Raw genomic sequence first — 24,812 nt, 5'->3', positions numbered from 1 at the left:
CTAATGTCTTAAAACTCCCTCCTTTCCAAGGACCTTTTCCCAACTAGAGACCCAGGTTGTGCCTATGGTGATGTAGCCAGTAGGGAATGGAGGAGGCAAACCCCAGGCCCTGGACTGGATAGAGCACAAGAAAAAAGGTGGGCACTCCAAGCTAGGCTGGTGACACAGTTCTGTGCACGGAGTAAGTTTCTGTGTTTCTCTGGGCTTCCATTTACTCGTATGTAAAATGGGAAATAATCATTTTTACTGTTCTCATTATAAATCTGAGATACTGATGCTTCCCATACCTTAAAAAGACAAGAAACACACATACACACAGAGAGAAAAGCTTTCAATTGCTTGTTTGGTTCTGTTATTTAGGCTACAAACCCGTAGGGCAAGAACCTTTTGTTCATTGTACCACAGCTGCCACTGAGTAAATGTCCTCAGTAATGAGAACCCTGGGAACATATTCCAGCTGCTGCTCCTGTGTTTTCCAGACTTTGGTCACCAGTCAGGCACCATTTGGCCCCTAGGAGTGAGGCCAGGCATGAAAAGCCGAAGTTCCAGTCCATTAGTGACAAAATCACTTGGCTGCTGGGCCTAGACAACTACATGGAAGACCAACCCATTCACTCATTTAGCAAATGTGTATTGAGCACCTACTATGTGCCAGGCATTGTGCCAGGTGCTGTGAATACTATGACCATTTTCCCTTACTAGAGACTAGAACCATTGTTAGCATATGTGGCCTATTCCCTCAAACTCTCAGTTGTCACTTCTGTTGCCTCAGATCCCTGGTAGATTAATAATGTACCCAAGTGCTCCTTCAGCTTGAGATCCTAAGATTCCTCCACCTTTTCAGAATTCTTCCTCAAACTTTAGGGTCCTGATAACATGGTTCTGAGCTTCTACAAAACCCTATCCGAATGACCAGAACTGAAACAGATCCGTGGCTCAGACTTAACGATTCCAGCATTGTTAAGATCTGCTGCTCCCCAATTTAACACAGCATTATTCATTCATTCTCCCCCATAGACCCAGACACACATCCTCTTTCTCTCTCATACACCCACAGGGTGAACTGTGTCCTGGGAAGACTTGTTCTGCTTTTGTGGTTATTGATTCAGAATAATTTCTTCCTCCAGGGTATAGCCTTCAACTTGTTCCATAGTTTTCACAATAGAGCCTTGGACAAGTTATTGACTTCTTGAGGCTACTCAAGGCTTCTTGGCTTCTTGAGGCCACTTTCCCATTTGCAAAATCATTCACAGTGTTACGATTGCAAACAACAGAAATAATTCTGCCTAGCCGAAGCAAAAAATAAAGGGGGGAGGGACTGGGCAGTAATCTACTGGAGTGAACTGGGAAACCTGAAAGAACCAAAGGAAAAGCCATATGATAGGCCTTAGAAAGGACAGTACCCTAAGGGCTGCTAAGGAAGCCAGGTCAAAGAAACCAGTAGACATTGTCTTCAGGGCAAGACCCAGGACCAGTCAGCCCCAACCACTTCAGTTCTTGCAATTCCAATTCCCAGGAGAGAGGATCTGATTGAACTGAAATGGTGCCCAGGAACGCGTGGTCTGTTTTAATTAACAGTCTCACAAACACTATTTGTAACAGAGGAAGGGTATTCTCCAAGAGAAAATAAAAGACAGACTTGCTGGGGGGGTAAAACCTGCAACTGACCACTATGAGAGAGCTGGACTCCAAATTTATTAGCAGTATACTTCCAACCCCAGAAATTCTGCGTCATAATCTGAATAATCTGAAGCAATGGTTTACTTTGCTTTGCTTTCATTTCAAAGAGGTACCCTTCCTCAGTTGAAATCTTAAGGGGGAATCCTCATTATATAATACACATCAAAGCAGTTTTAAGTTAGTAAAACATGATACTGATGCGCACAAAAATTTGAAATTGGGGATTCGAGATTAACAGTTGCCCCCTAGGTCAGCCTCAGCAACCAGTTTGTTTCTGTCTCATTTTGGTTGCACAGTGCTGACAAAGATCTAACTCACACAGAGAAGTTATTGCAAAAGGTTTTAACAACTCACCCTGTGATCTCTGAACAATCTTCTGTTAAAGAGAAACAACAAATAATTTATTTCTAAATCTGATCCAAGGGATTGCCAATGTGTTAAAATCTAGTGCATCGCACATTGAAACCTGCAAGTTTTTACTACATCTTCTAAAAGTCTTCAATGTTTTTAAGAGTAGAAATTGAAGCTTATGGGTCTACAGAAATAATAGACTTCAAAAACCATGGCCTTCAGGGCCTCAAACCCCTTCCTGGATTCTGGACCAGAGACCAACCTAACTGGCAATCTTTGGCTCCTTATTGTAAGATCCTTCATCTGTATGAACAGCCACAGATATAACATCTCCACCCACTGTTGCAAAGTTACCCCCAGTCATGCAGTAGAAACTATATAGAGGATTCTAACTGCAAGAGCTAATTTCTGTGTGTGAAGGGGGCAGGATTAAGTGAAGAAAGAAATTTGATTTTAACTCAATTAGCCAAACCACTTACAGCAAATTTCAGATTCGCCTGAAATAAACCTGCTCATCTCTTTCTTCTTGGGGGTGGGGTGTGTGTGTTGACGGGGTTGAGGGTGGGGCAGGAATAGCCTTTGTTTTATTGGTAAAAATCATCAAATGTTTATGTTTACTCCAGAAAGCTTTTTCCTAATGGCTTGCAGAGTCTGTAGCTGTTAACTCTACCGACTGGCTATGGGAGTTGTAGAACCTGGGAGGTGGCACCACCTAGTGGTGGTGGTAATGATGACAATGATGATGATAATGGTGGTGCCTTCTTGTTGCCTGGGGAGCCCAGCAGACAGCTTCATTCCTTAAGCTCCTGAAGGTCTCCACACTCTCCAGAACTCCTCTTTAGAATTCCTGGACCCAATGGCTGCATAAGCTGCCAGAACAATTATAAAAGACAACTGCCAGAAAAACTAATATAATGATAATGGTGACGATAAAAAATAACTTCCCCAAGTCACCTAATTTGGTGAGATCACATTTGCAAGCCATTGAGTGCACTGATTCCTCCCCAAATCAAAAAGCAGAGCCTTGTGACTTTGGGGAAAAGTTTTGTGTGTGTCTCTCTCTCCTTTCCATTTTAATAAAAATTCAATCTCAGTCCAATTTATTTTTTAATTTTTGAAAAATTTTAATTCCAGTATAGTAAATATACAGTGGTATATTAGGTTCAGGTATATAATATAGTGATTCAATAATTCTATATATTCCTCAGTGCTCATCAAAATAAGGGCATTCTTAATCCCCTTCATCTGTTCACCCATCCTTCCCCACCTACCTCCACTCTGTTAACCACCAAATTTTCTCTACAGTCAAGAGGCTGTTTTCTGGAAATAAAGATTCTATTTATTTATTTGACAAAGAGAGAAACAGCGAGAGAAGGAACACAAGCAGGGGGAGTGGGAGAGTAAGAAGCAGGCTTCCCACTGAGGGAAGCATGACCCAGGGAGCCTGACCTGGGGCTCAGCTCAATCCCAGTACCCCAGGATCATGACCTGAGCTGAAGGCAGACGCTTAACAACTGAGCCACCCAGGTGCCCATTGGGTTGTCTCTTTTTTGTTTTGTTTCTTAAATTCCACATATGAGTGAAATTATGTGGTATTTATCTCCCTGTGACTGACTGATTTCACTTAGCACTTTACCCTCTAGATCCTCCCATGTTGTTGCAAATGCCAAGATTTTATTCTTTTTATGGCTTAGTGATATTCTGGTGTGTGTGTGTGTGTGTGTGTGTGTATTATGTCTTCTTTATTCATTTATTGATGGATGCTGATGCTTGGACTGATTCCATAACTTGACTTTTGAAATAATGCTGCAATAAAATATAAAGGTGCGATATTCTTTTGAATTAGTGTTTTCATAGTCTTTGGGTAAATACTGAGTAGTGGAATTACTGGACTATGTGGTAATTCTATTTTGAATATTTTGAGGAACATCCATACTGTTTTCCACAGTGGCTGCATCAGTTTGCACTTCCACTAATGCGCACAAGGGTTCCTTTTTCTTCACATCCTTGCCAACATTTGTTTTTTGTGTTTTTTGCTTTAGCCATTCCTATAAGTGTGAGGTGAGATATCTCATTGTGGTTTTTATTCATATTTCTTTGATGATGAGTGATACTGAGCATCTTTTCATGTGTCTGTTCATGTCTTATACCCATTTTACTTTATTTTTTCTTTTTAAAGATTTTATTTATTCATTTGACAGAGAGACACAGCGAGAGAGGAAACACAAGCAGAGGGAGTGGGAGAGGGAGAAGCAGGCCTCCCATTGAGCAGAGAGCCCGATGCAGGGCTCAATGCAGGGCTCGATCCCAGGACCCTGGGATCATGACCTGAGCTGAAGGCAGACACTTAATGACTGAGCCCCTCTTATGCCCATTTTAAAAATTGGATTGTTTTTTTTGCTGTTGAGCTCTATATGTTCTTTATATATTTTGGATACTATCACTTTATTGGGTAATTTTTTTGCAAATATTTGCAAGTATTTGCAAATATCTTCTCCCATTCAGTAATGGTCTTTTAGTTTTGTTGTTGTTTCTTTGCTGTGCAGGAGCTTTTTATTTTGATGTAATCCCAATAGTTTATTTTTGCTTTTGTTTCCCTTGCTTCAGGAGACATATCTAGAAGAGTGTTGCTATGGCCGATGCCAGAGAAATTACTGCCTATGCTCTCTTCTAGGATTTTTATGATTTCAGGTCTCACATTCAGGTCTTCCATCCACATTGAGGTTGTGTGTGTGTGTGTGTGCGCGCGCATGTGCGTGTAAGAAAGTGGTGTGGTTTCATTCCTTTGCAAGTAGCTACCCAGTTTTTTCAACACCTTTGTTGGAGACTTCTTTTTTTCCATTGAATTTTCTTGCCTTCTTCGTTGAAGAGTGACCATATAATCATGGGTTTATTCCTGGGCTGTTTATTCGGTTCCATTGACTTATGTTTCTGCTTTTATGTAGCACCACACTGTTTTGATTACTACAGATTTGTAGTATACCTTGAAATCTAGGATTGTGATACCTCCAATTTTGTTCTTCTTTTTCAAGATTGTTTTGGCTGTTTGGGGTCTTTTGTAGTTTCATACAAATTTTAGGATTGTTTGTTCTAGTTCTCTGAAAAATACTATTGGCATTTTGATAGGGATTGCATTAAATCTGTAGATTTCTTGGGCAGTATGGACATTTTAATGATATTTGTTCTTCCAATCATGAGCATGGAATGCTTTCCATTTGTTTGTGTCATCTTCAGTGTTTTTCATCAATGTTTTATAGTTTAGAGTACAGGTCTTTCATCTCCTTGGTTAAATTTATTCCTAGGTATTTTATACCCTTTGATGCAATTGCAAATGGAGATTGTCTTCTTTTTTCTTTTCTTTTTTATTTATTTGACAGAGAGACGCAGCGAGAGAGGGAACACAGGCAGGGGAGTGGGAAAGGGAGAAGCAGGCTCCCCGCTGAGCAGAGAGCCTGATTTGGGACTCAGTCCCAGGACCCTGGGATCATGACCTGAGCCGAAGGCAGTCACTTAACAACTGAGCCACCCAGGCACCCTGGGGATCGTTTTCTCAATTTCTCCGTTACTTTGTTATTTTTTCTTCTTTTTTTTTTTCCCCTCCCGTTATTTATCCCAGTACCTATCAACATATGGAATTCTGCATATGTATGCACATCAGAGTTTGCAAAGGAAAAACAGAGATGGGGCCTGGTGAGAAGGGACAGAAGTGCTGCACCTGGAGAACTGGGAAATAAAGTGGTGGTGGGGGGGGGTGCTTAATGAGGGAAAGGGGACAGTTAATTCACTGATGAGCCAAGGGCTGACCTTTTGGAATCCCAAGGCATCCTGTTTTCCCATTTTAAATGATCTGGGAATTAATCGATCTCCACCTGACAGAGCATCCCCCACGCCCACCACCCCTGAAGGCCCAATACCCCAAGTAATCCTCAGTAAGTTCACTCAAGCCAGAATCATGGAATCCCGCACTTGCTGACACCTCTGGAGGCCCTGAGACCTACCCACTCTCTCCAGGGTGCCTCTAAGGTTGTTTCCTCACGTTTGCCACAGACCCAGAGCTGTTGCTCAGAGCCTGAGGCCATGTGCTCTGCAATTAGCACGGTATCACACTAACCGTGACAATTGATTAAGCAGCTACTTCGTGCCTGGGTGATACCCAAGCTCCCACATTTACTTCTTGAGGTAGGTATGATAAATAAGGGAACTGGGGCTCAGACAGGCTAAGTATCGTGCGTAGAGCTTACATCTCACTGCTGATTCACTTCCAGCCCACCTTCAGCACTAGGCCACTGCAAGCCTGGTATGAGATTCTATCTGCCTGGAGCCAACACTATAGCAGATTCAGCCCCAAGGTCTTTCCCCATTTTCTCTGTTATTTTCCTACAACCTGGTGTCATTTCTATCCCCTCCACCTCAGCAGGACTCTTGAAATTGCCAGGGACAGCTTTGTCGTTGTTCACATCCCTAAAAAGTCCAGAAGGTATTTCTAGTTAGCATAAAGTCTAGATTCAGGTCCTCTGGAATGTGTCACTCTGTCCCCCAATTCTGTGGTGATGTCCCCCTCAGATAGGCTCCCCCTAGTGGGGGCAAAGAAGCAGGTCTGGGTTTATATTCTTACCAAGCCTAGCAGCCCCACTGAAGAGTGTGCCTTTTCTTCATTTTCAAGACAGGTAGGTCTCTTTTGCCCTTGTCATCTGCTGTGCAACAGGCACAGAGGCAAACTGTACAATGATCGCTGTACAGCACAGGCATTGCTTGGGAACTTTGAAGAAATGCAAATTATAGGGCCCAATCCCAGACCTACTGAATCTGAAGCTCTGGGGGTAGGCCCAACAATCTGTTTCAATAAGCCCTCTACACGGTTCTGATGCACACTGGGTTTAAGAACCACTGGGTTAGGGAAGAGGCTTTACTGGAGTTACACATAAGCCAGCAGTTAGTAGAAAAGCAGGCACAGGTCCCCACAGAGAGACATGCTGAAGCAAGGCATTCTGTTGGACACACTCTATGTGTATGTTCCCACCCACCTGTTTCTCTCCCTGGTAACAGGACAAGTATGAGAACAAGTGTGAGTGCAGGCAGACCACTAGGGTGCTGGGCAGAGTGGACTTAGGTGCCAATTATACTTATGGCAATTGTCGGAAAAAGCCCAGTGCCTAGTACTTGGGGCCTTTGGGCCCCTTGTGAGATCGTAACTCCTCCAGCCTGGAGAGAAAGCAGTAGTCCTGGAGGAATCTGGGAATGAGCGCAGCTCCCACTGGGTCCAGGCAGCCCAGAGCAGGGTCCTGGGGTCACGGTTGGGAAATGTTCTACATTGCACACACCGGATTTCCAGTAAAAGTCCTAAAGCCCTGCATTTGAGTCTGGACCTACTTGAGCCACGTGCCTGTCCTTGAGCCAGTTTGGAGAGCTGATAGATGAGGAACAGACCGAAGCTGACTGACAAGGCCTGGATCACATCAGCACCCCTGGCTGCCTCCACCACTTCAAGCAGGCTTCCTAGTCTTGTCCCCTGGGGTAGTCCCGAGTGGGTCTCAGGTATAAGAGTCTGGATTCCTGAGATTTCCTGAAACATCGGACGCCGCCCCCCCCCCGCCCCCCGCAAAGCAGTGGTGACCGCTGCCTGCTGCCTCTTCTAGTTCCCACTGATATCAACAGGCCCACACGACCCCTCCAAGCTCATTACTTATCCCCAACAGGACTTGAAAAGGATGCCCGCACCTCTAGCCTAGCAGGGCCCTGCCACCACGTGGATGTGAGCAGAGGGACCTCGAATCCAGGGAAAAGCTCTATCTGGAGGCAAGCTGGACACGTGGATCTGCAGGATGACTTTGTTTGTCACTTAAGTTCTCTGAGCCTCCACTTCTCCACATACGAATGTTGGATTTGGCTCTACAGATGCTCTAAGACCCTTCCCGGTTCTAAGAGCCTATGATTTTTCTACAGTATTGTCTAATTTTCCAAGTATTCTAAATTCTCTGCCCTCAAAACTGCTCCCTCACACTCACTGTGCTGGACACACTGAAAATTTGACATGAAACTCTTCATACATGTTACATCATTTGACCCTCAAAACAGCCACCTGAGGTAGATACTTGTCCGTGCCCCAAGTCACATGGTGGGTTAACAGCAGACCCATGTCTCGTCCTTTCAAACCCCAGTCCCCTGCTCCACAACCCCCACCCAGCCCCAAAGGCCTTAACCTCCTTTCTCCCTTTCCTGTGTGGGAAGGGGGGGCAGAGACAGCCATGGCCGGGTTACAGGACCCTCGGCCAATTCCTTTTTTACCCCATGAAGCTTTGATGGTAGAACCCAGTCATCAGGAGTGGGGACGGGGGACATAGGAGACACATCATCTTTCATTGTGGGTACCAGGTCAGTGTTACACATGTGACAGATTAGCAGACCTGAGATCAGACCTAAGGCTGAAACCAGATGTAAGAGGAGAGGGTTGTTTTTTAATACACAGTGTAGTTTTACTGAGTTTACCTGAGGCCATTCCCATTCCTACGAGTAAGTGTACATTTATATCTTAATGAATAAGGATGTTGCTTGAAAGATGCATTATACACAGTGTAGGAGGGGGTGTTTTTTTAAGAGGAAAGATTCTAAGAACTGGCAGGACATTTCCAAAGAGGAAAGGGGAAAAAAAAAGAATGGCCTGGATAACAGAAACCAGAACTCCTGGGAGACTGGAGGTGGGGAGTGGGGTGTGCACAGGGATCTCACAGAAGGGAATTCTAGAAAGGTATTTCCCAGGTGTGGGAGGAGGCTGACTTGAGTGAAGGGAATGTGCTTACACATAGGGCTTCTTGGAGGGAGCAGCATGACTGCTTAAGTGTCTTAACTTCTCTGGCGCAGATGAACAGTGGCCTGCCCCTCTTTTCCACTGAGAAATCATTGTCCCAAAGACCACCATGGTAGAGTTGCTGAGGGGGTTGCTGTGGGCAGCACTTTCTGGTGGAAGTCTTACCTTTAGGGGGATCTGTATTACAGTTCCAGAGTTACTGATCCAAATGTTGGGAAGTCCTGGGGTATGGTTAAGGCTTGGATTGGGGCTCAGAATCCTACCTAGTACAAAGGCCAGTTCACTCTCATGGTTCCTCTCGAAGCCTGTTTGCTGATCTGTAGAACAGGAATGCAAGTCCCTACGAGGTTATCATGAGGAATAAGCATTCTTAGCACAATACGTGATAAACAGTTAGGTATACAAGAAACAGCAGTGGGCACGGTAATGGATGTTTGACCATTGGTGTCACAATCAACAAGTTGAGAAGTGGGTCCTATGTCATTTGTTACTGGTCATCATTGAAGTATGAAAATTTGTAAAATCATTTACAGTAGAGTCATATCATATATGCAATAATGTTTATATGACCTAGGGTGAGACCATTTGGCCTCTCTGAACCTGTCCTCATTAGTAACATGGGAATAATACCACCTCATAGCTGGAGGCCGAGAATACAGAAATGAACAAACCACATTTATGGAATGTTCAGTCAAGTAGGGACATTTCAGAAGTCTGTATGGCTCAAGGATTAAAACCAGAGGTCTCGTCTTAGTGTTCCAAGTCTATCCTTCCTATCCCCCAGGCCACCTTTCAATCCCTTTATCTCATAGCTTCTCGAACAACTCTATCCTACCCCGTCCCCTCAACTCACACTTGCTTAAGCTGTTCTGCTTGGAATGCCCTTTCTTTCAATTCCTCCTGTTAAAATTCACCAGTTCTTTCAAAATCCATTTCAAGCATTACCTCTTCCGTGTGCCTTTCTCTGACTACTGCCAGGAACTAACTCTAAAGCTGGGCAGAGAAAAAGAAATGCCAGGAGATGGCAAAGCTGTTTTGTAAGTGTATTCTCCCTCTAGCTTGATTCCAGAAGGCTAGTCAGGTCTCAAACATCCCAATATCCCCATCAGGCCCTCCATCCAGTGAATGACCCTCAGAATAGTCTTCAGTTACCCTTTCCAGGTGGGTTCTTGACTTCCGGGACCAGCACAGAGTTCAATATATGACCATTTCAGCAAATAGGAGGGACCTCAATTTCCTATTAGTACCTCTTATAAACTGTGGGACTTTCGGAAAGACATTTAATCTGAGTCTCCACTCTCAACTATAAAATTGGGGTAACATTATTACTAAGCTTATTGTGAGAATAAAGAAAATCAATTACAAAGCACCTAGCATCCAGTAGATGCTCAGTAAGTAATAGCTCCCCCCAAGGAGCACTGGATCAACCCAAAGTATAAAGGGGGAGAAAAAGATGAATGAAACACACAAAAAAACAAGGTAGATGAAAAAATTTGAATAGGGATTACAATAAATATAAGTGGGCTAAATCCACCTATTAAATGATAGATTAGGTTAAAAAACATGCAAGTTTACAAGACACATACCTCAAGAGATAAAATTCTCTCTTCACTTTACCCATTCTTCCAAGTCCAAGGGTTTGCTTGCAGGCTTTATCACCCCACCCCACACTGCAAACAAACCCTTGTCTTCAACGGCAGGCAACTATTACTTCTTATCCACGGCATTTATTGTTGGCTGTGGATTATCTATATAATAAAGGCTCAGAATTCTTTTAGGCACCAGAATTTTTATTTACCCATCTTCCTGCTGTCTTTTAACATTATAAACATTAAACATCATAAACCAAATGAATCTTTTTGATCCAGGGCTGTGACAGGAACCATCATATTCCAAAGAGGTGGCAGATCTATGCCTCCTTTTATGATTCTCTGGCCCCTCTCAACCTCTGGGTGTCACTTCTCTTTTTCTTGCTCTTCCTTAACAGTATACTCTAACCTGTGTAAAATAGAAACTGACAGTACTAACCTCATTGTTCTGTGAAACCTCTTAAACAAGAGAATCCGCAGCACTAAGGTAGGCTCTCAGGGACATCAAACTCCCAAAAGTTCCTCCCAGCTCTCTGATACAATTCATTCTCATGTCATGGGCTGAGGAACCAGTGAATCAGTAAACTAAGAACATGTGTAAAGTCCACAGGCCAGGTGAGGGCCTAGATGGTAAAGTGCATGCACTCTGTGACCACCACTGCTGACTTCCAACCCAAGTAAGGACTGACTGAGCAGTTCCAAAACCCCTGAGCTCATGGTTCCCTGTGGGTACCTCCTATGTACTTGTGATGACCAGGGCTTGAGAAGGGGCTTCTCAATTCCATCTGCCACACTTAGAACAGTATGAGGGATGCACCAGAGGCCAAAGATGGAGTGACTAGCTCTGGGGAGTCAATGGGGAACATAAACAAACCTATCTTAAAGTGGTGCCATTTGCTCTTGGGGAAGAGAGGTGACCCCAGCAAGGCCAGCAGCTATAAGGCAAATGGTAGGCCTGGTTCTCAGTAGCGGTAATGATCAGGCTTGAAGGGACCATCACGGGACAAGCCCAAGTACTGGGCCTGCTTCTCAGTCAGCTTGGTCAGCTTCACATTCAGCTTACTCAGGTGGGCTTCAGCCACTGCTTCATCCAGCTAGAGAGAAACACAGGAAGATCTAGAATCAGCGTCATGCTCTGGGATCCCTTACCTGCAACCAGCTACCAACAGAGACAAGAACTACTTTGTTGAAGTATCCGTCATACATGTTACACATACTACCTCATTCTATCCTCACAGCCAGCCTCACTGGATGTGTTGTTTTTGGCTGCCCAGCTCCCCTTCCTCAAGAGGGAACCATGCAACATACCCCCTCCAAGTAGCCCTGGTGAGACCATCGACTACATCTCCTTCCTCACCCTCCACCAACCCAAGCAACTACCAAACACTGCTCTGGAATTTTTCTATGAACAGAACGTATTTTCTATGACAGAGAAAGGGATTCTTCAATTCCTAAACAGGGAGAGAATTTTTTTTTTTTTAAAGATTTTATCTATTTATTTGAGAGAGAGATAGTGAGAGAGAGCATGAGAGAGGAAAAGGTCAGAGGGAGAAGCAGACTCCCCATGGAGCCAGGAGCCTGATGCGGGACTTGATCCCAGGACTCCAGGATCATGACCCGAGTGGAAGGCAGTAGCTCGACCAACTGAGCCACCCGGGCGCCCCGGGGAGGGAATCTTAAACAGGGGGGGTATCGGTCTCAGCTCGTGTGAAGTGAATCTAAAGAAGAGAACAGTCAAGACACAGAAGAAGATGAATCCCTAGGTCCACTGTCTGACTCTTAGACTTCTCTGTTATATAGCCAAGGGTTTCCTTTTAGGTTAAAATGGCTGTTGACTGTTTTACAATATATCCTTAAATTCTTTGTCTATAAATTCGTAATATCCTTTCCTTCAAGAGGTAGAGCCAATTCCTCACTCTTTGAGTGACTCACTTCCAATGAATAGAATAAAGCAGAAATGGTGTTGTGGGACTTGGAGACTAGGTCCTAAAAGGCACTTGCAGCTTCCTCCTTTGCTCTCCTGTGGCTCACTCACTCTAGGGGAAGGCCAGCTGCCATCTCATCAGGACACTGAAGTAGCCCAGTGGGGACAGACCCACATGCTGAGGAACTGAGACCTGCCAACACTGACATGAAGTGAATCTTCCAGCTCCAGTCAAGCCTTCAGATGACAACAGCCACTCTCTGGGAGTCAGTCCCTGCTTTCGGGCCTCAGTTTCCTCCTCTGATAAATGGAGAGAATGATTTCTGCCCTGTGGAGGACTCTGGGAGGACCCCTAAGAGGGCAGAAATGCAAACTCACCTTCTTGGGCAGGAAGTGGACCCCAACAGAATACTTGTCTGGGTGGGTCCACAACTCTATCTGTGCCAGCACTTGGTTGGTGAAGGAGTTGCTCATCACAAAGCTGGGATGGCCCGTGGCGCAGCCTAGGTTGACCAGCCGGCCCTCAGCCAACAGGATGATACGGCGCCCATTTTTCAGCCAGTAGCGGTCCACCTGTAAGTGGGCAGAGCAGTAGTGAGGGTTGGCAGGACACTGTTCCCAATGTCCATCCCTGCCTCATCCTACCCTCTTGTCTAGCAGGCCTTCCTGCCTCCAGCAGTGTCTGTGAAGGGACTGGACTGTCCTAGAACAACCCCCAGCACAGGGCCTGGCACTCACAATTAGTAAGAGTCAACAGTTTTTAAGGAGCTCTGAGCTGCAGAGCTCACAGGTCTGTTGTGAGAATTTAATGAGCTGACACGTGTAAAGCCCTTGACACATGGCTTGGCAGATACTAAGTACTCAGTAAGTATTAACTAATGTTATTATCATTATTATTGCCATGTGCCCTGGGTTAAAAGCATACACAAACTAATTATATATTTGTATATAATTATTACATTTGATTCCAGTAACAACCCTATGATTTAAGTACTATTATTATCCTCATTTCACAGATAGAGAAACTGAAGTTTAAAGGGTTAAGTTGCTGCAATTTGAGCCTGGACATTTTGAGGACAAATCCCATGTTCTCGATCGTCATGCTTAGTCAAAGTTGGAGAGGTGCACAGCAGAATCATCTTGGGAGCTTTAAAAAAATATGGGGATGTCTTGGTGTCACTTGGTGTCACTCTAAGATTCTGATTTAAGTGGCCCTGAAACTAGGCCCTCGTCCTCCCCCGTTCCACTGCCCAGGCTGCCAGAGCCTCCTCATCCACTCTTCTTGGTGAGGAGCCCACAAACACATCCCCCTCTGCCCTCATCGGCCCGCCCTGCTGGGGCTTCTCACCTGGGGCTTGATGTTCACCTTCTCCACAGCATTTTCATTCAGCCACTTGACATCAATCTCCACGTCAAAGTGTCCAATGTTACACACTATGGAGTCATCTTTCATCTGCTCAAAGTGCCTGTTGGGGAGTGCCAACCCATGGGAGGCTGTCAGGGACAAAGAGCAGCCCCAAGCCTGCCTTCTTCCTCGCTCCCTGCGACCCCCAACCTGGCACCTACCGGCCAAGGATGATGTCAGTACAGCCTGTGGTGGTGACAAATATGTTGCCCTCCTGACAGGCCTCATCCATAGTGGTCACCTCATAGCCTGTGCAGAGATGGTGTCCACGGGTCATCCAGGGTGGCCCTGCCCCTCTGGCCCCAGTGGCTGACAGCCAACCCTTGCCCTATCATACCCTCCATGGCAGCCTGCAGTGCATTGATGGGGTCGATCTCCGTGATGATGACGCGGGCCCCAAAACCCCTCAGGGCCTGGGCACAACCTTTGCCCACATCGCCATAGCCTGCTACCACTGCCACCTTGCCTGCAATCATCACATCTGTAGCCCGCTTGATGCCATCTATAAGAGACTCCCGGCAGCCATACAGGTTGTCAAACTTGCTCTGAAAGAAGAGGGGGCAAAGGGGTGACGGGGGCAGGCAAGGCCCTGGGGCCTCAGACCTACTCTCAGCATCTTGGCCTAGTGGGGCTTGGGCTGATCACTTCCTGTGACTTCTCCCCACCAGCTAACGTGCTCATGTGCCCCTTGCTCTGATCAGCCCAAGACATTCTCCCTAGCCCTTCTATGCCAGTCTAGAAGGCTTCCTGAGGATCAACTGCTAAGAGAGATTGCCTAGAATCTGCTTCACTTTAAAGCTCTGGCTGTCTAGCTCTAAAACTCATTGTATAATTCTTCCCTCTTTAATGCACTTACTACCCTCAGTCATCATCACCCCTTTTCCCCTGTCAAATGAGGCCTTCAAGTCCTTAGCCTACAGCCTTCCCAGGGGACTTTCTTCAGAGGCCTGCTCCTGAGCTGCACTGGGAATGAACGGCTGAACATGACACTGCCCCACGGACTCACCTTGGTGACTGAGTCATTGACGTTGATGGCAGGCACCTTCAGCTTCCCGTTGGCCATCATCTTGTATAGGTTGTGGACCCCCGTTGTGGTCTCTTCAGAAATGCCTCGGATGCCTGGACAAGAGAGGAGGGCATGAAGGCCAGGAAGGGGCTGACCAAAGGATAATTAATGGCGGTGCGTCTGGGATGAGACCCCAAGAGCCTCAAAGAGCCCACACCTCAACTCACCCAAATTCCTCATCTCTGCTCCCAAAAGCTGCTTTTCTTTCTGGGTTCCCATCTCTGTGACTGATACCAGTCACCCAATCCTCCAGCCCAGCATGCAAGGGAAGTCACCACCACCACCAGGCCTAAGGATCCCGTCTCCCAGCAATCCCCAAGCTCTCCATTCCTACTGCCACTGCCCTAGTCCCTGCCACCATCATCTCTCGCCTGGTCTCCTAGCCACAACCCATCTTCTACACAGAGCCCAGCAGCCATTTTTAACATATATATTTTCAGAGAAATCTTTTTAATACCACCCAATTACTTCTCTTTCCTCTCAGGATCAAGCCAAACTCTTTTCTCTTGGCCTGTTAAGTCCTCACACATCCGCCCTTCATTAAAGCTCCGTCCACACCCTGCAATTCTCCTCAGTAAAGGAATGCCACACTGGCTTCCCTTCAGTTTCCTGAATAGTCCATCCTTCCTGCCTCAGGGCCTTTGTACTCCCTACCCCCTCTACATTCCTTCCCACCCTGATTTAACAAAGCTGACTCCCTCCCAGCTGTTCCCAGCCCTCAAACCAGACCTTAGCCAGACCTCCCCCCACCACCTCAGCCCCACACCATCAGAAATCAGGAGGCCAGACCCCAGCATGTCTGCAGGAGCCTGCCATCTTCCCATCTTCCACAGAATCTGCTGCTCTAGGCAGTGGAGTTCTGCCAGGGCTGCTGCCTTCACACGGGCAAGCAGGCCCCATCTAGCCTACCAATACCCTGCCCACCCACCTACCCCACTTACCTGACAGGAGCTGTGGGTACTTGGTGTGAATGAGGTTGGTGAGGTCACCGCCGTCATCCAGAATCATGTTGAGGGGCCCGTCCTTGAAGTACAGCGTCTGCTCAATGCACCACAGGTACTCCTCGTCTGTCTCACCCTTCCAGGCGTACACTGGAGGTCGGGTGGCACAGTACATCAGGACTGGCCCTCCCCCCTGAGGCCGGCTACAGGCAGCCACCTGAGCACAGCCAATGCGATCTCCCGAGTTTCCATCCCCAGCCACCTCCAGCCCTTCTGAGGACTCAGGCGGTGAAAAGAACAGAACTTGGAACCAGCTAGATCTGCGGGCAAATCCTGGTTCTCTATTCACCAGCTGTGGGACTTTGAACAAAGCACTTCACCTCTGAGAGCCTCAGTTTCTTCACCTCTAACAGCACTGATTAAGTGAGATGGAGGCTAAGTACGGCCCCCCAGATACAGGTACCTGGAAATAATTATTTCCTTCCCTACCCTCTTCTGTCTGGACCCCAAGGACAGGGAGAGCAACGAGTGACTGGGGCTCCCACCCACGATCCCTAATGCTGCAAAATGCTACAGGATCACTGAGCCACACTCAGGTGGACCCACAAGCCGAGATCCAAGATCCATTCTGCACTGAAAGGACTTGAGGGCCCAGCAGTCTCTGTGGTGGGTTGTCCTGGGCTGAGTCTGGCCAAAAAATTATTAATAGCAGCTACTATGCATGGAGCACTTTCTCTGTGCCAGACATTATTCCGACTGCCTCACGCTCCATCTCATTTTCCCTCGCAGTAACACTCTGAGGCAGGCATCACCATCATTCATTTTTGATGCCCAGAGAGGGGCTAAGATGCGCCCACGTCACTCAGCATGGGCATTCCAGAACAGGCACCAGAATCCAGGCCTCCTCCTAACTGCCGGCCCAGAGTGGGACACTGATGTTGGGCTCCTGTGAATCTCCTGTGAGCAAATGAAGCTGGCCAAGCAGGCCCAGCTGCCCTGGCCCCCGAACTACAGCAGACAGTGGTCTTGAAAACAAGGCCTCTCCCAGAAAAGGGTCATGGAGCCAAATAAGGCAGAGGATTGGGGGAACCTGCCAATCCAGGCTCTAGAAGGGTCCTCCCCCAGCCTTTCCCTCCACCTATGGCTGGTTAGAGGGAATTGTGAATGTCCTATTTAATCACCATCAGAGCTAACCACTTCCCTCCCAAAGTCCCAGCAGATGTGTACCTGTTTCTCTAGCAGCTTGTGATGAAGTCTTTCCTCAGCCCCCTAGACCATCAGACTCTAAGCAATGGACCTCTGAGGCTATTTTTCCACCCAGTATCCCCCCTGATTCTTTTGGAAATAGACCTACATCTTCCTTTAAGGAACTTCCTCTCCTCAGCATCATGCGGTTCCCAATCATAGGATCCCACCCTCACTGGTTATATGATTTGGGATGGGCCAGGATGTGCATCCCAGAGGATTTTAAATGACAGTGGGACAAAACAACTCTTTCCTTAAATCACTAGGCTAGAATTCTGTGACCAGGACCCCTCTCCCCTGCCATGGGAAAACCTGTTGCAGTGCGAGTCAGTGAGGCAAAAAAGGGAGAAGCAGAGCCCCATGATGCATTCCCACATCCCTCAGCAGCAAACAGGACTCACCTGGAATGCCAGCCTTGGCGATGGCAGCAGCTGCATGGTCCTGGGTCGAGAAGATGTTGCAGCTGGACCACTGCACCTAGAACAGCCAACGAGACAGGGCTGCCGGTCAGACGGCTCATGCACTGGACAGAGATCGAGCAAAGCCCTGGGTCAAGGGGGACGAGGCCCAGCGGGCTCTTCAACCATAGGCTGGGGACAACTGGAAGCCAGAGCATTAACAAAACCCGATTTAGGTTTTAAAACATCACCTGGTGCTATGGGGAGGGCAAAGGGCTCCATAAGGAAGCAAGGAGGTAAGGGAGGAAGCTGCTGTAAGAGTTCAGACAAGAAATGCCATGGTAGCAGCAGAGGTGATGACGGGTCTATTCTGAAGGCCGAGATGACAGAATTTGCTGTGGGGTTAGTTGCTGGGGGGAGAGAGAAAAAGGAGTCCAGGTCCTTGGACGGAGAGAACCTGGAAGGCTGGTGTTTCCATTTACTTACATGAGGAAGACTGCAGGAGGAGGAGGGGAACAGGAAATCATGAGTTTGGACATGTTGAGGTTGAGATGTCTATTAGATCTCTAAGTGGAGATGACTGACACAATGGCTGCCGGATACATAGTCTGGAGTTGCGGGGAGAAGTCCAGGCTAATACGTGTATTTTGGAGTCATACAGACAGTACTTAAAGCCGTGAAATCAGACCACTGAGTGTGAACGTTGAAGAGAGGTAAGAGGTCCAAGGACTGAGGGTTGGTAGACTTGGTTAGTTGGTCTTGGCTGCTCTTCCCTGCCACGTCTTGGGAAACCATCTTACTCCAAAACTCCCAGAGAGGTTGGAAGAGCTGCCAGCTGTTGGTACTTATAACCCAGGCTGAAACAATGAGAGCACACCCATCCTCCTGGCACCATGACCGGTCCATGGCGGGCACTGGACCCTGGGAGGGCCCGTAAGAGGCAGTCCTTAGATGACTCAGTGGGACATCAGCCTTGAGTTTTTTCCTACCCAGAGCTCCTCAGTCAGCAGGATGTGAACTGAAGGAACTCAAACTATCTTCGCAGTCAGGGCAAAAACATAAGAACAGTCACCACAAAGGGTGGTGGCACTGTGACAAGATTGGAGCCCCCACTGGGCCCCAGGGGCACCACACTGGACGTCCCCACCCCCCACAGGAAATGCTGAGGGCCTCACCTCTGCACCCAAGGCCACGAGGGTCTCAATGAGGACAGCTGTCTCCACGGTCATGTGTAGGCAGCCAGCGATGCGGGCGCCCTTCAGTGGCTTAGAGGCCGAGTACATCTCCCTCATGCGCATCAGGCCCGGCATCTCATTCTCAGCGATGTCCAGGGCCTTGCGTCCCCAGGAGGCCAGGCTGATGTCGGCTATAGGACCAAGATGGATGGGAGTTCTGTGAGCCACCTGCTCCCACCAACCACAAAACACCACCATTCTCACTCATCCACTTGTGGACACAAAACACTCAAAGTGAGCAATCTGGTCACTGTGCACTCTCACTAACGCAACAAGGATTTACGGAGACAGGGCAGTCAAAGACAGACAGACATGGTCCCTGCCTAACTGCAGCTTACAGTCTTATGGGAAAACACATGTAATCAAAGAGTCACTACAACGCAGTTGCTTGATCTCTTTGACCATATGAAAATGCTGCTTCCCCACTACCGATGTTTCTTTCCACTGGGAGTAAACTCACCTGTGTAACTAATACTCTTGGCCTCTCTCTGCCCTTGGGGAAGCCAGAGTGACGTGTCTGATTGGTAAACTTGGGAGGAATGAAGGGCATGCTCAGTTCAGTTCTCCCTTCTGCAAGCAAGCAGTAGCCAGACAGCCTGCGGGGAGCAAGTTCTTTCACATGGAGACCTACCTAAGCTCCCCTTGCCTGTACCTGCAGGGTACCTGAATTTGGCAGTTTGCTAGCGGCATCATCGGACTTCAACACTCATCTACACCCTCTGGCTTTGATGTTATCAGTAATGAGAGTTCTATTTTGGCTTCTCTCTGCCACCCCAAATGTCTCAAATGTGTCCAAATTCTCAGACAGGAAAGAAGGATGCTATAATGAGCTCTCTCACCGTCTCAATATTCTTCTAACAATTTCACCCTTTCTCTCTCCCAGCCCACACCAGCTCATTCCCTAGGTCAGTGGTTACAAAATTCCCTGATAAGAGTCATCAGGCAGGGGCACCTGGGTGGCTCAGTGGGTTAAGCCTCTGCCTTCGGCTCAGGTCATGATCTCAGGGTCCTAGGTTCGAGCCCCGCATCAGGATCTCTACTCAGCAGGGAGCCTGCTTCCTCCTCTCTCTCTCTCCCAACCTGCCTCTCTGCCTACTTGTGATCTCTGTCTGTCAAATAAATAAATAAAGTCTTTATTAAAAAAAAAAAAAAAAAGAGTCATCAGGCATCCTTGTAAATCTCCCCTGGAAAAAAAGATTCAATGGTTCCAGGCTGAGGGCTGAGACTCCTGGCAATTTTTATCTTTAGGGAAATTTATGTCCTGCCAATCACCCAAAAAGGTAGTGGGTGGGAGGGAAAGAATTGCAGAGAATAGTAACAATAAAACTAAGTCCGCTTCCTACTGTACATCTAAACAATTTCAGAGAAGAAATATTCCTCCCCCATGGGAGGAACTACTCCCCCAGTGCCTCAACACACACACCCTCCCTTTTCACTCTCCCACCCCACACCCACCCATTCACCTTGGCAGGTCATCACCAACTCTGACCCTCCTTTGGAAACCTTGATTTCAAAACCAGCTCTGGCCATGTCCCATCTTTCCAATCCTCTCCCTCTGGAGCCCGAACTCCAACAAGGGCAAAGCTGATCAGGTCAAAACCTTGAATGCATTAATCCTACCAATTTCCACAGTCCCTCACCACACCACCTTCTATTCTCAACTTCTTCCACAGTGGAAGATTCCCCTGTTGCCTCTGAGAACTCCTTGGCAAAACTCCCTCATCCAACCCTCCACTGCACCCAAGCCAGTGAGCCCAGCAGGAGGAAAATCACAACCATACTAAGACCACAAATCTCACAGCACATTCAGCAATCATAGGATTTTCTTTTTTTTTTTAATATTTTATTAATTTGATGGATAGAGATCACAAGTAGGCGGAGAGGCAGGCAGAGAGAGGGGGGAAGCAGTCTCCCTGCTGAGCAGAGAGCCCGATGTGGGGCTCCATCCCAGGACCCTGAGACCATGACCCGAGCCGAAGGCAGAAGCTTAACCTACTGAGCCACCCAGGTGCCCCCAATCGTAGGATTTTCTTAATAAATTTACTCTCCTTAGGCTGGGGCACCTGGGTGGCTCAGTTGGTTAAGTGTCCAACTCTTGATTTTGGCTCAGGTCATGATCTCAGGGTTGTGAGAGGGAGCCCTCTTGTGCTGAGCATGGAGCCTGCTTAAGGCTCTCTCTCCCAGGGCGCCTGGGTGGCTCAGTGGGTTAAGCCTCTGCCTTCGGCTCAGGTCATGATTTCAGGGTCCTGGGATTGAGCTCCGAATCGGGCTCTCTGCTCAGCAGGGAGCCTGCTTCCCCCCCCCCCTCCGCCTGCCTCTCTGCCTACTTGTGATCTCTCTCTCTGTCAAATAAATAAATAAAGTCTTTAAAAAAAAAAAAAAACCTCTCTCCCCCTCTGCCCCCTTCCTTGTACTCTCTTGCACATACACTCTCTCTTAAAAAAAAGGAAAAAAAAATTTACTCTTTTCCTACTCTGTCCAAGCCTCTAGCACCTCTCCTCATGAACTAATAACCTCATTTCACAATTCACTGAGAAGAAATCAGAACTATGCCATATTGCCTTCATGCAATCCACTAGTCCTCCTCCTCCGTAGCTGTAGACCAAGCATTCTTGGAATTAGAACAGTTTCTGCAGGGTGGGGCTTGATACCCTGTCTTCTCACCTTCTTGTGCAACATCACTACTCCACTGAACCTGTTCTCAAGGTCTCCCAAGCCTGGTCTGATCCTACATCTAGTAGTCAATTATCTATGTTCATGTTTCTCCCTGAAGCACTGCTCCCACTAATTACGTCCTCCTTCTGAAACCCTTTCTTTTCTTGGCTTCCATGCCTGTCGTCCCGTGGTTTTCTTCCTACCCTCCTAGCTCCTCTTCCTATAACTGACTCTAATGTTTGGAAGCCTTCAGGGCTCCATCATCTCCCTCTTCACTCTTATCAGGTGAGCTCATCACATTACAGCTTTTAAATACCTTCCCTACGGCAACAATTCCTATGTCATTTCCAGCCCAAACTTCTCCCCTGAACTTAGGACTCATATAATCCAACTTATGTACTCAGCATCTCTACTTGGATACCCAGTTAGATCTATGTTGTGTCATATTTGAGTGCTTGGGACTTCTCCTCCCTCTCAAACTTTTACTTCCCCAATCTTCCCATTTTAGGGAAATGAAACCACCATTTGACCAGCCACTCCAGCCAAAATCTTGAAGATTTTTTGATTCCTCTTTTCCCCTTTCACTGCTTCACCCTCTTCCAGCCCATCAGCAACATTCCAAAAAGGCCCTCAGCCCTGGCTGGCTGATCTCTCCACAGTATGACATGACCCCATTCTAGCTCAGGCACGGATGAGATCTTTACTTAACCTTTCCGGGCTTCAGTTTCATGGGGGCAACTGGCTATTTGATAAGCTACCATTTCCACAGTATCTTTTTTTTTCCCCAAAGATTTTATGTAAGAGAGCACAAGCAGAGGGGAGGAGCAGAGGGCAAGGGAGAAGCACACTCCCCACTGAGCAGGGAGCCCAACTCGGGGCTCTGTCCCAGGACCCTGAGATTATGACCTGGACCCAACTAACCAACTAAGACCTAACCCACTAAGCTACCCAAGCATCCTATTTCCACAGAATCTTTACAAGTACTTCCTACTACTGCCTCAGTTTCTTCCTCTGTATAATGGGATAAAGTCTACTTCCAAAGATTATTTTGTAAACGCAAGCAAATCACCAAATACACTGCAAGTGCCCCATAAATAGATGCCTTTCTCCAGGTTTAATGGTGTCTTGAATTTACTTTAAAAACTGCTAGCAGCCTGAACAGGTTTGTGCTGAGAGTTCATTAGTTTGCTCCAAGTGTGTTCAATTATACAGAGTGGTGAGAGGGGTGTGCTTAGAGGCCTTCAAGGCCTACGTTCATATCCTGCTCCAACACCAACCAGCTGTAAGATCTTGAGCAAGCTACCTTTATTCCTGTGTCTACGCATACTCATCAACAAATGAGAAAGTAATAGTCCCTTCCCTAAAAAACCATGACATAAAATGAATGTAGAATAAAGGTCAAAGGTGGTGCCCATCCCATAGTAAACGCCCAAAAAACACTGGCAGTTTATCAACTTCAATCCACAGGACAGCAAGGATTTTTCTAAGCACTCCAAGCTTTCTTCGAGATTCGCTGCACGACTGTCCCTGTTGACCAGGAGAGTGACCCCAGAGGTTGAGTAACGAGCCCAAAGTCCCCTATGAGTGGACTAGTGCCGGCCTCTGGCTAGCTCTCCAGGCCTCTCCCCCGCACACGCCTTAGGGACTCCAGCGCCCTCGCTTTCCCTACAGGAGGCCCAGACAGAGGTAGGCACTTGTCTGGGTCCACCCAGCTGGCCAAGGGGGATCCAGGTCCAGACGACAGGATCTAGGCCTCCTGGAGTAGGTCCCTGCAGGTGCCAACAGTCCCAGGCCGCAGCCAGGTGCACGCTCTCCGCCTGCCCCAGCCCCCTCCGGGCGCAACACGCCGCCAGTTGGCGGCTCCGCAGCCCGCGCCGGGGCAATGGGCCTTGCGCGGTACGCCGGGACTTGTAGTCCACGGCCGCCTCCAACGAACTGCTCGCTTTGACTTGAGAACTCCAACCCCCAGGAGGCCTCGCGCAGCCAAGATCGCGCCGAGCCAAAGATTCAAGAGGACCATGAGCGCCCCGCGAGGGCCCCGCGGCCGCCTCCCCAGCAGGCCCCCAGCGTATGTGGAGCCCACGCGGCTAGCTGCGCTCCTGAGACTCACCGACTTTGTACGGCAGTTTGTCCGACATGCTGGCAGTTTCCGCACAGAGTGATGGACGCGGGCGAAGGGAACCAGCCCTGGGACTACAGGCTAGCGCAGGAAGGGCGGCGCTGGGCAGGGATCTGCGATAGGCGCCGGCGCCTTTAAATATCTTCCTCTGTCTTGCATATTCATGAGTCCCGCTAGTGCTGAGCGGTCCGGGGCGGGGCCCAAAGCCGCGGAGGGAGGGGGCAGGGGCCGGAACCGACTTCGAATCCTGCTGAGAAAAAAACCAGGATTTTGTCCGTGGTGGGTCTGGAAGAGAGCTCCGGGAGAGTCCTGAGGGTAAACCCGAGGCTTCCTTTCTTTCATTCGTTCAGCCACTAAATCCATAGTCAAAACCTAGTGAAACTGCTATTCTAACCAGCTCACCTCCCTGAGCCGCAATTTCCTCATTAGTAAAATGGACCGAATGATACCTACCAAACGGATTATACGTAAAGTTGCAGTATGTCAGGTACCTAGCACATCCCAGATAATTCCACCCTCCCCTCCAGATAACCACTCTCCTGAGTTTAGGTAAATATGCGCGCATTTTACTACTTTTACTGCATTTGTGTACATCGTTAAACGTTTCATAGAATTCCTTCTGTATTTAAGACTATTATGCAAATGGTACCTACTACCTACATAGCCTTTTGCAACTTGCTTTTTTCTGTCACTGTGATATTTGTACGAGACACGCCTATAGCTTAAAATGTACTTATTTTTGCTTTCGCTGCTAGATACCACTTCAGGTGTACGTTCCATGATTAATTTATCTGTTCCGTGCTGATGTGCAGGTTATACACAGTCTATCGCTGTTGTATACATGGAGCAATGGACATTTCTGTCCTGGTCTCTTAGTGCACGTGTGCGGGTGTCTCTGAGGCAGAAATGTACCCAGGCGTGGAGTTTCTGGGCTGACATTGCCAATTTGGTTTCCGAGGTAGTTTTACCATTTTACCTGCCCCTCGCCCCCCACACACACACCAGCGGTATCTGAGATGGCCTGTTTTTCCATATCTCTGTGACCGCTTGTCAGTCTAACAAATTTCTGTTGATCTTATGGATGTGAAAATGTATCTTCTTGTGTTTTTGACTGGCCACCCGAAGACCCTTTAACATCTCTCAAGGAACCCTGGCCCCCACCCGACCCCCTAGCTGCTATCTATTTTCTTCCTCCCCTTCTCAAACTTTTTCAGTGTTATCCCTTTTCCCGATCTGCACTTCTTAGCTCCCACTCAGTTCTCAGCTATGTGGCCTCTACCCCCAGGTCTTGGCTGAAATTTCTACAGCCAAGGAAGGTCATCAGGAAACCTGGCTGAATCCAACAAATGTGCCTCAGCCTGCATTTCCATCGCACTGCAGCACACAATATGCCTTTGCC

General features: G+C 47.7%; 1 protein-coding gene across 1 annotated transcript; it reads right to left on the bottom strand.

Annotated features, from left to right (window-relative positions):
• Positions 1 to 10,605: 10,605 nt before the first annotated feature.
• AHCY (adenosylhomocysteinase) lies at positions 10,606 to 23,557 on the bottom strand. Its single transcript, XM_080814764.1, has 10 exons — positions 23,405 to 23,557; positions 18,580 to 18,770; positions 17,408 to 17,483; positions 15,762 to 15,911; positions 14,761 to 14,873; positions 14,092 to 14,299; positions 13,916 to 14,003; positions 13,698 to 13,815; positions 12,728 to 12,922; positions 10,606 to 11,519 (listed from the first exon to the last, which is right to left on the bottom strand). The coding sequence occupies exons 1-10, from the start codon at positions 23,430 to 23,432 to the stop codon at positions 11,388 to 11,390; spliced, it is 1,299 nt and encodes a 432-aa protein (XP_080670890.1). The 5' UTR covers positions 23,433 to 23,557; the 3' UTR covers positions 10,606 to 11,387.
• Positions 23,558 to 24,812: the final 1,255 nt, after the last annotated feature.

This window comes from Martes martes (assembly GCF_963455335.1).
Source record: "Martes martes genome assembly, chromosome: 9".
In the NCBI taxonomy this organism is placed as follows: domain Eukaryota; kingdom Metazoa; phylum Chordata; class Mammalia; order Carnivora; family Mustelidae; genus Martes; species Martes martes.
This window is presented reverse-complemented; position numbering and strand designations above follow the sequence as displayed.

What these genes read in the sequence shown, in the direction of transcription:
- AHCY (XM_080814764.1), bottom strand. Translation starts at nt 23,432, where the DNA reads ATGTCGGACAAACTGCCGTACAAAGTCG. An exon ending in AGGTGAACATCAAGCCCCAG is followed by an intron (nt 12,923 to 13,697) that starts GTGAGAAGCCCC and finishes GCCCACTTACAG; the next exon opens with GTGGACCGCTACTGGCTGAA. An exon ending in TCCACTTCCTGCCCAAGAAG is followed by an intron (nt 11,520 to 12,727) that starts GTGAGTTTGCAT and finishes GTTTCTCTCTAG; the next exon opens with CTGGATGAAGCAGTGGCTGA.